Here is a 12,003-nt window from a genome sequence, read left to right as displayed (position 1 = left end):
CCTCTGCCCCTCTGCCTCTGCCCCTCTGCCCCTCTGCCCCTCTGCCCCTCTGCCCTCTGCCCTCTGCCCCTCTGCCCCTCTGCCCCTCTGCCCCTCTGCCCCTCTGCCCTCTGCCCCTCTGCCCCTCTGCCTGCCCTCTGCCCCTCTGCCCCTCTGCCCCTCTGCCCCTCTGCCCCTCTGCCCCTCTGCCCCTCTGCCCCTCTGCCCCTCTGCCCCTCTGCCCCTCTGCCCCTCTGCCCCTCTGCCTCTGCCCCTCTGCCCTCTGCCCCTCTGCCCCTCTGCCCCTCTGCCCTCTGCCCCTCTGCCCCTCTGCCCCTCTGCCCCTCTGCCCCTCTGCCCTCTGCCCCTCTGCCTCTGCCCCTCTGCCCCTCTGCCCTCTGCCCCTCTGCCCTCTGCCCCTCTGCCCTCTGCCCCTCTGCCCCTCTGCCCCTCTGCCCCTCTGCCCCTCTGCCCTCTGCCCCTCTGCCCCTCTGCCCCTCTGCCCCTCTGCCCCTCTGCCCCTCTGCCCCTCTGCCCCGTTGCACAGGGATGTACCTTTTAGAGGAAAGTGAGACCTGAGTTAGTACCTTTATTGTTTAGTCTGGTTAGTCTCTGTAAGATAAGGTAAGAAATACTCTTGCATGATCAGAGCTCACATCCCTAATGCATTTTCAAGGGTGTCTCAGTCTTTGACCCCTTTTCAAACTTTATGTTACTGTCTTATCCTCACTTGCCCCTCCCCATATGCACCTACATGTGTGCTGGACTTGAGCTCCCTCCCCTGATGAGTTTGGGGCCTGGCTGACATGTACCCCCACTCTCCCAGCAGCAGCTCTAGCCTGTACCCCAGTTCTTGTATGCATAAAGAAAAAAGAAAAAAGATTTACCCTCAACTGATAAAGTCCTAAAATTCCCCTAACAAAAGTCTTTAACCCACAGTGATTCAGTCATGATAAACTTACTCAATTCTCAACACTGACTCTTATGTTCCTGCTCTCCTTTCTTTCTGGGGTCACCATCTGTCCTCAGCACTGAGGTTAGTGGATCTGCATGAGTCTGGAAAACTGAAACACCAACTTGCTGTGGACCTGGATAACAACATTCACATCCAGTGGCAAAAACATAGTTACCCTCTGATAGGATCAATGGCCTATTCCGTCAAGGAGATGGAGTACCTGGCCCGCGTTATTGACAGAACTGGTGGAGGAAAAAATACTATTGTTGTTATTTCTCTGGGCCAGCATTTCAGACCCTTCCCTGTTGATGTGTTCCTACGAAGGGCCCTCAATATACATGAAGCTGTTCTGCGTCTTCTTCTGAGAAGCCCAGACACTGTGGTTGTCATCAAGGCAGAAAACACCAGAGAGATGAGCCACGATGTGGAGAGATTTGCTGACTTCCATGGTTATGTGCAGTATCTTGCCTTGAAGGACATTTTCCAGGATCTCAACGTGGGCTTTATTGATGCCTGGGATATGACAATTGCATATGGCACAAGCAATGTCCATCCACCATTACCTGTTGTTAAAAATCAGATTAATATACTGTTAAACTACTTGTGTTAAAAAAAAAAAAAAAACCTGAAATTCGGGCCTCCCTGGTGGCTCAAGGGGTGAAGCACCAGCACTATGAAGCAATCCATAGCTACTTCAGTAAATGTTCAATCCCCGGGCAGGAAGGGGACCTACATGGCAAAACAGACCTCTCCTATCTTGCTCTCTGTTCCCTTCAGCAGTGTATTTCAGTCAGTCTGCCTGTTCCGCTCCCTATTCTGTCTCTGGTGAAACCTCTCACCAACTCCCTCTGCACCTCTGGCTGTACCCAGCTCCTGTATGCATAAGTAAATACGTAAGATTACCATGTTACCATGGCAGAAGTGTCTGTGTGACAGAAAATCACCTATATAATTTATGATCCACAATCCACTGATTTAGCTCAGTCACCTATTTCTAATAAAGGTTCCCACTTAAAAACTGGAAAATTCACAAAAAGTACTTATTCTTGATCAGAGTCATGCCATTCCTCACTCACACAAAAAGTTGACACCTACTCACCAAATGAAGGAACACCAATATATTAGACAATTATTATCTGCTCTGAAAACAGTTATTAAAGAAAATACATATAGCGTGGGAGACTTCAACACCCACTCTCACCAATGGACAGATCAACGAGACAAAAAATAAACAAAGACACAAGAGCCCTAAATAAAGACATAGAACTCATGGACTTAACAGGCATCTATAGGACACTGCACTCCAAAAAAATCTGAGTACACATTTTTCTCAAATGCACATGGATCATTCTCCAGAATCTATCACATACTGGGCCACAAGACAAACAACAGATACATGAAAATCAAAATCATTCCAACTATCTTCTCCTATCATAAGGCATCAAGCTAGAAATAAATCATGAAAAGAAAACAAGGAACCTTCCCACTTTATGGAGATTGAAATCCACACTACTGGAAGACCACTGGACTAAAGAGGAGATCAAAAAAGAAATTTAAAAATACTTTGAGTTGAATGACAAGGAGGACACCACTTTCCAGAATGTATGGGATGCAGCAAAAGTGGTAGTAAGAGGAAAATATATAGCAATACAGGCTCACATCAACAAACAAGAAAGAACTCAAAGCAACAACCTAATCTCACATCTAGAAAAAGAACAAAAAACACCCTAAGGCCAGTAGAAGAAAGGAAAAAATAAAAATCAAAGCAGAAATAATTGAATTAGAAATTAAAAAAAAAATCCAAAATATCAATGAAACCAAGTTGGTTCTTTGAAAAAATAAATAGACAAACCTCTAGCAAGGATGACAAAGAAAAAACGGGAGAAAAAGTATGTGATTATAAATGGAAGAGGAGAAATCACAACAGACTCAGCAGAAATCAAAAGAATAATAAGAGATTACTATGAACACTTATATGCAAACAAATTTAACAACCTAGAAGAGATGGACAAATTCCTAGAACGATATAATCATCCAAAGCTGGACAAAGAAGAAATAGAACAACAGACCAATTACAAGCAGTGAAATTGAAGCAGTAATCCAAGCACTCCCCCAAAACAAAAGCCCAGGCCCAGATGGCTTCACAAATGAATTCTACCAAATGTTCAGCAGTAAATTAGTGCCTATCCTACACAAACTCTTTCAAAAAATCGAAAAAGAAGGAATACTACCAAATACGTTCTACGAAGCCAACATTACAGTAATACCAAAACCCAACAAAGACAGCACAAAGAAAATTACAGGCCAATCTCTCTAATGAACACTGATGCAAAAATCCTCAACAAAATCCTTGCCAACAGAATCCAACAATACATCCATAAGATAATTCACCACGGCCAAGTAGGATTTATTCCATGGCCACAAGGATGGTTCAACATCCGAAAATCAATGCAATCCAACACATCAACAAAAAGAAATATGAAAACCATATGATAATATCCATAGATGCTAAGAATGCATTCAACAAAGTACAACACCCATTTATGATAAAGGCCCTTGAAATCCTCGGGATTCAAGGACCATACCTCAACATCATAAAGGCCATCTATGACAAGCCCACAGCCATTATCATTTTCAATGGTGAAAAGCTGAAAGCATTCCCATTAAGATACGGACAAGACAAGGATGTCCACTCTCTCACCACTGCTTTTCAACATAATGCTTGAAGTCCTAGCCAGAGCATTAAGACTAGAGGAAGACATACAACAAATCCAAATAGGCAAGGAAGAAGCCAAACTATCACTATTTGCGGATGATATGATAATATAGTGAACCCCAAAAACTCCACAGAAAAACTAATTAAAATAATCAGTTTAGTAAAGTTGCTGGATATAAAATCAACGAACAAAAAACAGTAGCCTTCCTATACACAAACAATCTGATGAAAAAGAAATCAAGAAAACCATTCCTTTTATTATTGAAACAAAAAAATCAAATACTTGGGAATAAACCAAAAAAAGAAGTAAAGGTCTTATACAAAGAAAACTATAACACTGTCTAAAGAAATAGAAGTAGATACAAAGAAATGAAAAGACATCCCCTGCTCATGGATTGGAAGAATTAACATTATCAAAATGGCCATTCCAACCAAAAGCAATCTACAGATTCAATGCTATTCCACTTAAAATTTCAATGTCATTCTTCAAAGAAATAGAACATATGGAGCCACCAAAAACTCCAAGTAGCCAAAACCCTCCTGAAAAAAAGGGAATGGAGGCATCACACTCCCAGATTTCAACTATACTACAAAGCCATAATTATCAAAACTGCATGGTATTGGAACCAGAACAGACACACGGACCAATGGAACCAAATAGAAAGCCAAGAAATAAACCCACAAATCTATGGTGAACTAATCTTAGACAAAGGAGCAAAGAATATGCAGTGGAGAAAAGAAGGTTTGTTCAATAAATGCTGCTGGGAAAACTGGGTCACTAGATGCAAAAGAATGAAGCTTGACTATTACCTCACACCATGCACAAAAACCAGCTCAAAATGAATTAAAGAACTAGACTTTAAGACCTGAAACCATAAAATATATAGAAGGCAATAGAGGCAAAACACTACATGACATGCACCTCAAAGACATCTTTACAGACACCACCCAAAGCAGTGATAGTGAAGGCAAAGATCAACAGCTGGGGCTACATCAAAGAGCTTCTGCACAGCAAAAGAGACAATAACCAAAACAAATAGAAACCCCACCGACTGGGAGAACATTTTTGCACACAACACTAATGATAAAGGATTGATCACCAAAATCTACTAAGAGCTGATGAGACTCAACAGAAACAAAAAATAGTCCAGTCAAAAAATGGGCAGAAGAGCTAAAAAGAAACTTCTCCAAAGAAGAAATACAAATGGCCAACAGGCATATGAAAAAATGTTCAACATCACTTGTAATCAGGGAAATGCAAATCAAAACTACCATGAGATACCATCTCACACCAGTGAGAATGGCACATATTAAAAAAACTAGCAACAACAAATATTCACGAGCATGTGGAGAAAAAGGAACTCTCCTGTGCTGTTGGTGGGAGTGCAAACTGGTCCAACCACTATGGAGAGCTGTGTGGAGATTTCTGGACCTACTAAACATAGAGCTTCCATATGATCCAGCAATTCCACTCCTAGGTATTTACCCAAAGGACACAGAAACATCAACTCCAAAGAGCACCTGCACCCCTGTGTTTATAGCAGCACAATTTACAATAGCTAAGCTTTGTAAACAACCCAAATGCCCAAAAATAGATGACTGGATCAAGATGTGGTACATATACACCATGGAATTTTACTCAGCGTTCAAAAAAGATAAACACATGCCATTTGCAGCAACATGGATGGAGCTGGAAGGGATCATGATCAGCAAAATAAGCCAGAAAGAAAAAAGAAAATTACCGGATGGTCTCACTCATACCAGGAATCTAGAAAACCTAAATATGAACCAGGAAAAAAAATAAGAAAAAAATCAAAAACAAACAACTATGAACCAGAGACACTCTGGGGGGGGTGGGGGGGTGGAAAGGAGGGATTAGGGTCAAAATCAGGGTTGCAATTGTATGGGGAGTATAAAAATAAAATAAAATAAAATAAAAACTGGCATCTGGCTAAGGAAAAAAAAAAGTTCGAATTTTTCTAAACAACAACAAAAAAAAAGTTGACACCTAATGGTTAAAGAGTCCTCGGTCCCACACATGAAAATTCAGAGCAATTATAAAATCAGTATTTGGAGAAAGCAATCCCCACTTCTACATTTGCACCACTAAAGACAAAAGTCAAGATGACTTCCAAGCAGCAAGAGATTTCTTATGAGGCAATTCTCCACATCCACAGTCTTGGGGATAACTGAATTCCAACCATGCCCTCTGGAATACTAAAACCTGTTGAATTCTCTCTCCCTATAGCAACTTCTACTGCCTCCAGGGAATTTGATTCAGTAGAATTTATCTTTCCTACGAGAGTATAGGATAACAGAGGCCAAAGCACAGTGCTCTCCAATTCAGGGAACTGGGCTTCGGTTCTTTTGTTGACAGTGGTATTTTCATTTTGGCTAAGATGCTTCGGTTCTGAACTCAGATTCAGAAATGAAAGCATTAGTCTAAGATTTGTGAGTTTCAAACTTGATGCAGTTCTGCCTGTGAAGGTGTTATTTCAGGTACTTCCTTGAGGAGCATGCCCAGAAATTAGCACAGGTGTCTGGTGGCCGGGGTATAGGTTTGGCCAGCAATGCTTCTGCCTATCAGCCATTTGTACCTACATGATTTTTGGACTTTGGGTGAGTTTTCAGTTTTTTAAAAAAATGCCTCTGATTCAAACAGGTTTGAAAGCAATAATGTACAATAATCAACATTTGTTCTTGTAATCTACATGTGTTTGTGAACATTTTAATCACTCCCTTGCATTTTAAAAGACCTTTCCAGAACTTGGTCAAAGGGATTGCTATGAGATTGTCCATTGAATCGATTACTATAAAGCAACTCGGCATCATGAACTTCCTTAATTTTTTCCTTTCAACCATGTTCCAGGTGCCACTCGGCTCTGAGCTACTCTTGCGGATCATGCCATTACCAAGGCCTCATTATGTACCAGGAATGGTTCTAGACTTTAGAGATACAGTGATCAAAAAGTCACAATTTTCTGCCATCCAACACCTTGCATTGTAAGAGATGAAAGAAACCAAAGATATGTACGTAATTCCATACTTGCAAAAGCCTTACGAACTAATTGTACAGTAGGCTATTTTGATAAAGATTAGTACTCAGAGCAGTTATTTCACAGTGGGAAAAAAAATGGAAAGCATCCATGAAAAGTGGAAACAGATCCTAAAGAAAACCCCGACACATGCTAGATCTTGACTTATTTGAAGGAGACAAGGTGTGCACAATCATTCCACCTAGAGCACTGTCAATGCAGGTGATATGGAGGGAGCAGTTAGGGAAGCAAGGGCCAGACCACATACAACCTTGTAGGGTATGGCAACATGATTGAGTTTTATCCTTGCTACAATGGGAAGGCTGTGAAAGGAGTATTACAGATGGAGAGAAGGAGAAAGGGGAAAGATTAAGGGAGAGAGGGAGGGGCCAGTTACTGTGACTCAGGCATCACTATAAACTGCTCAAGTTGCTAAGGTCAGATTAACAACAGCTGTGACTCAAGCCATAGAGAACAGGAATGCCGTCTGTTCTCATCCGTCAATAATTCCCACTATCCATATGTCTAATGGATAAAGGGCATTGGAGGTATTACTAAAGGATCATTTTTTTTTTAAATATGGAGGAACATAGTTTTAGAATAAGGACTAAATTTCTTTAAATCTGTCACTTTCTAAAGTAAATTATATTTTTGTAATATGAGAATCCTAACGGTGAGAATCAACAGAGATGAGACAATAGAGTCAGATGGTAACTCTAAAATTAGCACTTTCTAGGGAAAGCCATGATGAGTTTTTAGTTCTTCCAAAAACTCAATCTTGATACTATGTTTAATATGATCATTTCCTGTCTTAGATGATCTCCTGTGATATATTTATCAACTCAAAGTTATTCTTGTCACGGCAAGAAAAAGTGGAAATGACTATACATAATCTCTTTAACAGAATGAATTTTTAGACAAAGTGGACAAACACTTTTAAAACAAAGGTTCACTGTTTGCAACAAACTTTCCTACTAGAGAACATTTCTGCAATTCCAAACAGGTAGCTATTAGCTATGATTACACCCACCTTCCTCTGATTGCGTCTTCCTTGGCCAATGTATAAAGAGTTTTTGTTTTATTTGAGTTAACATTGGATTACAACACTACTATTTAAGGGTTTAGCTTCACAACACTATAGATAGATGCTGCCACATCATGCCCACCACCCAAGCACCCAAGATAGTCTACTATATTTACTGTGTATAGACTAATCTAATTAAAATAGTCTAGGTATTATTCCAGATGTTGTGGGCATAGCATCTAATGTCTACCACAGCCCTTACTATTAAAGAACTTGAAATACAACCTTTTGTGATCGTGTTTTACATCATTTCCCAATGGTGGTTCAAAGTGGTTCTGCTTCATCAAAAAAAAAAAAAAAAAAAAAAACACATGCAGTTTGCAGCAACATGGATGGCGCTGGAAGGGATCATGCTCAGCAAAATAAGCCAGAAAGAAAAAAAAATACCGGATGGTCTCACTCATAGCAGCAATTTAGAAAACCTAAATAAGAGGCCAGGAAAAAGACTAATCAATATAGTAGAAAATCAAAATCAATAAGCAGCTGCAAACCAGACACTATGGGGGGGGCGGGGGGAGGGCAGGGAGAGGAAGGACTAGAGTCAAAATAAGGGGGGAGGTGCAATTGTATGGGGAATATATCGAAGGCCAGGACAGAATCCTGGGACACCACAATTCGGGGCCTGCGCCCCCGAAGGCCAGATCAGGTTCGTGGGACGCTGCATCCTGATTCTGCACCCCCATTTGTTGGGAAAGGAACCGACTTAGTCATGGGGTCCGCAAATTCCAAGCCTAGCCCGGCCACCCCTCTGGGATGCCTTCTCTCAAACCTCAGTCCGTTGGGACTTAGGCCACATAACGCCCTAAACGTCTACTCTTTCACTGCAACACTGAGTGGCCTCAGTATCAATTGGACAGTGGCTCCCACTGGCCCAGGCATGGCACTTTTGACTTCTCGGGCCTTACAGACCTAAACAATTCTGTCACTGCAATGGAAAATGGTCAAAGATCCCTTAGGGCCAGGCTGTCTCCCTCTTGCTCTCCGCCCATTCCCTACCTCCTGAAAACCTGCCATCGTTTCAAAGTCTCGAGACTCCTCTCACTCTTTGCCCTCTCTGAACCCCTCTTCTGTGGTCTCTGAGCCTCTAAATTCTCTATCTTCTCCTCCTCCAGCTCCCCAATCCAGCCCCTCCCCCCTCTCTTTTCACCTCCTAGCCGCCACACCCTCTCCTCTTCTCTGTCTCCTTAGGGAAGTGGGTGGGACTGAAGGAGGAGGTAGAGTCCACATTCCTTTCCCTCTGTCTGATCTCTCTCAGATTGAAAAGCGTCTAATCAAGGAAATGCAAATCAAAACTACCATGAGATACCATCTCACACCAGTGAGAATGGCATATATTAAAAAAACTAGCAACAACAAATGTTGGCGAGGGTATGGAGAAAAAGGAACACTTCTGCACTGCTGGTGGGAGTGCAAACTGGTCCAACCACTATGGAGAGCTGTGTGGAGATTTCTGGACCTACTAAACAGAGCTTCCATAGGATCCAGCAATTCCACTCCTAGGTATTTACCCAAAGGACACAGAAACATCAATTCCAAAGAGCACCTGCCACCCCTATGTTTATAGCAGCACTGTTGACAATAGCTAAGCTTTGTAAACAGCCCAAATGCCCAAAAATAGATGACTGGATCAAGAAGATGTGGTACCTATACACCATGGAATATTACTCAGCATTCAAAAAAAGATAAACACATGCCATTTGCAGCAACATGGATGGCGCTGGAAGGGATCATGCTCAGCGAAATAAGCCAGAAAGAAAAAGAAAAATCCCGGATGGTCTCACTCATAGCAGGAATCTAGAAAACTTAAATAAGGGACCAGGAAAAAGACTAATCAATACAGTAAAAAAATCAAAATCAATAAGCAGCTGTAAACCAGACACTATGGGGGCGGGGGGAAGGGCAGGGAGAGGAAGGACTAGAGTCAAAATAAGGGGGGGGAGGTGCAATTGTATGGGGAATATAACCAAAATGAAAATGCATACATTGTGCAAAGATGAAAAGCAGTATAAGAATTATAACATAAGGTATTTAAAAAAAATGAAAGAAAAGCATCTGGGCTCTTTCACTAACGATCCCACTACCTATACCAAAGAATTTTATCTTACCCAAGCCTATGACCTTATGTGTCATAATTTACATGTTATATTCTCTTCCACCCTGACCTCTAATAAAAGGGAACATGTTTTTCTCTTTCGGAGACTATGCAGATCAGGTCCACTTAACTGACACAACCATGCCCCCAGGCCCTGAAGCAGTCCCCCGCCAGGAGCCTCCTGGGAATCCCAGACTGACACTGAAGCGGGTCACCGGGGCAGGGCTCATCTAGACCATTTTATTACCTGTCCCCTAGCTGGTCTCCAACCAGCAGCGCCTAAACCTATAAACTTTCCTAAGCTCAGAGAGATCACCCAGTCTGCCCCAGTCTGCCTTCCCTAGCCACCTGACAGAGGCGCTCCAGCACCGTACCGGGCTTGACCCTGACTCGCCTGGAGGCGCCACAGTAGCCATTTCATATGTCAGTCAGCCCCAGACATTAGAAAACAGCATAAGACTGAGGACGGTCCTCAGACCCCTATCCGGGACCTGCTGAACATGGCCTTTATAGTATTTAACAACCAGGAGCAACGGGACAGGGCAGAGAGGGAACTCCGTAGTTGCCAGAAGGCTAAGCTTCAAGCTCAGGCCCTAGTAACTGCCTCGAGAGCGCCAGGCCCTGTTCCTCCAACGATCGCAGCGCCTGCCGCCCGACAGAGGACGACAATGGGTCCCATGGGCCCCAACCGACCACCGCTGGGAGCCTGCTTCAAGTATGGCCTGGAGGGCCACTGGTCCAGACATTGCCCCAACCCCTGCCCTCTGCCAGGACCGTCTGGGGTCACTGGAAAAGTGACTGTCCCTCCACACCTGGCCACGGTGGGCCAGTCCTTCCAGTCCCTGCAACCCTGCCACCGGCGGTCTTGGGTTTGGCGGCTGAGGACTGAAGAGGCCCAGACTCATGGACCCTGATAACCTTCGAGGAGCCCAGGGTGACGGTCAAGGTAGCAGGTAAACCCATCTCCTTTTTGGTCAACATAGGGGTTACCTTCTCTGTCCTCCCCTCCTGTTCCGGTCAAACTTACCCTTCTCAGATCCCCGTTATGGAAGTGGACAGCCAACCCTCTCAGCCTCAAGCTCCTGGCCCCATCCCTTGCCCAACAGACCACAAGCCCTTAGTTCACTCCCTCCTCATCATGCTATCTTGCCCCACACCACTCCTGGGTCGCGACCTCCTGACCAAACTCAGGGCTACTCTCTCAGGGTTCCAAGACCCTAGTGTTGCTCTCACCCTCCCACTGCTCCAAACATTTCCTAACCCCTCTCAGGACTCCCCGCTGTCTCCTTCCACTGTCAACCCCGTGGTCTGGCATACCTCTACCCCCGCTGTGGCCACTCACCACCCCCTACAGAGTGGTCATGGCTTACCCAGGTCACCCCGACCAGTTTCTATACACAGCCTCCTGGCTGACTGTAGTCCTCTCCCAGCCACCTTGGTTAGAAGTTGCAGGACAACCTCCTTCTGTTTTACAACCTCGCTGTAACCTCTTACATCAGAATGAAAGTTAATGCAAAGACAAAGACTTCCCCAAAACCCCTGAAACCACAAAGCCTTGAGGAACCTGTCTTTTCATCTACCCTGGTGGCCCCCTTGTATCCTCTTCTACCGGCCTCCCAGGAATCCCACTTGAGTGAGCCCCATCTACTTCCTCCATCTGGATCTGAGTCTGAGCTGTCTCCTGCTAGTCCTGACTCCAGAGCCCCCGGTTCTTATGCCCAGGTGGTAAAATGTGTAGGTTGCAAGGAGCAGATAGAGAGGCTCTCTAGCTCCCCTTAAGAAAGACTTGGGGACCAGTATATTAGAATCCAAATGGGACTCTCCGAGGTGGACAGAGTTTATTCACAGACCAGCCCTACTCCACCACGGACCTGCTCAGCTGGAAAACCCACATATCTTCCTACTCCAGGCAACCCTAGGCTATGATCAATCTCAGTCCCACAGTGAGCACACCTAGGATCCAGTGTCACCTGGAAACTTTTGCTGCTTGGGATTCTTATGCAGAGTCAGCCCAGCTGGAATTTCCCCTTTTAAAAATCCCCTCCAGACAGCCATCCACCCCACCTCCTTCCCCGATTCAAACCCTACAGGGTGACCTTAGCCAAATTGGAAACATTAATATCGCCCAACAGATGCAGGGTT

At 44.0% G+C, this 12,003-nt stretch overlaps 1 protein-coding gene and 1 long non-coding RNA gene across 2 annotated transcripts in view; one reads left to right on the top strand and one right to left on the bottom strand.

Annotated features, from left to right (window-relative positions):
* LOC119240694 (NXPE family member 4-like) overlaps positions 1 to 1,544 on the top strand; it is a 60,123-nt gene extending 58,579 nt beyond the window's left edge. The window contains exon 5 of the mRNA XM_037505314.1: positions 1,009 to 1,544. Within this exon, the coding sequence (XP_037361211.1) occupies positions 1,009 to 1,544 (536 nt within the window). The remainder of the gene's footprint in view (positions 1 to 1,008) is intronic.
* The window catches only part of LOC119240695 (uncharacterized), a 33,791-nt gene continuing 22,348 nt past the window's right edge, over positions 561 to 12,003 (bottom strand). Inside the window, exon 4 of the long non-coding RNA XR_005124167.2 lies at positions 561 to 1,497. This is a non-coding gene — a long non-coding RNA (uncharacterized LOC119240695). The remainder of the gene's footprint in view (positions 1,498 to 12,003) is intronic.

The sequence above is a fragment of the Talpa occidentalis genome, unplaced genomic scaffold (genome assembly GCF_014898055.3).
Source record: "Talpa occidentalis isolate TD23 unplaced genomic scaffold, MPIMG_talOcc4v2.1 talOcc4.12, whole genome shotgun sequence".
Taxonomy (NCBI): Eukaryota; Metazoa; Chordata; class Mammalia; order Eulipotyphla; family Talpidae; genus Talpa; species Talpa occidentalis.
Note: the sequence above shows the minus strand (reverse complement) of the source record. Positions and strands in the feature narration are given on the sequence as shown.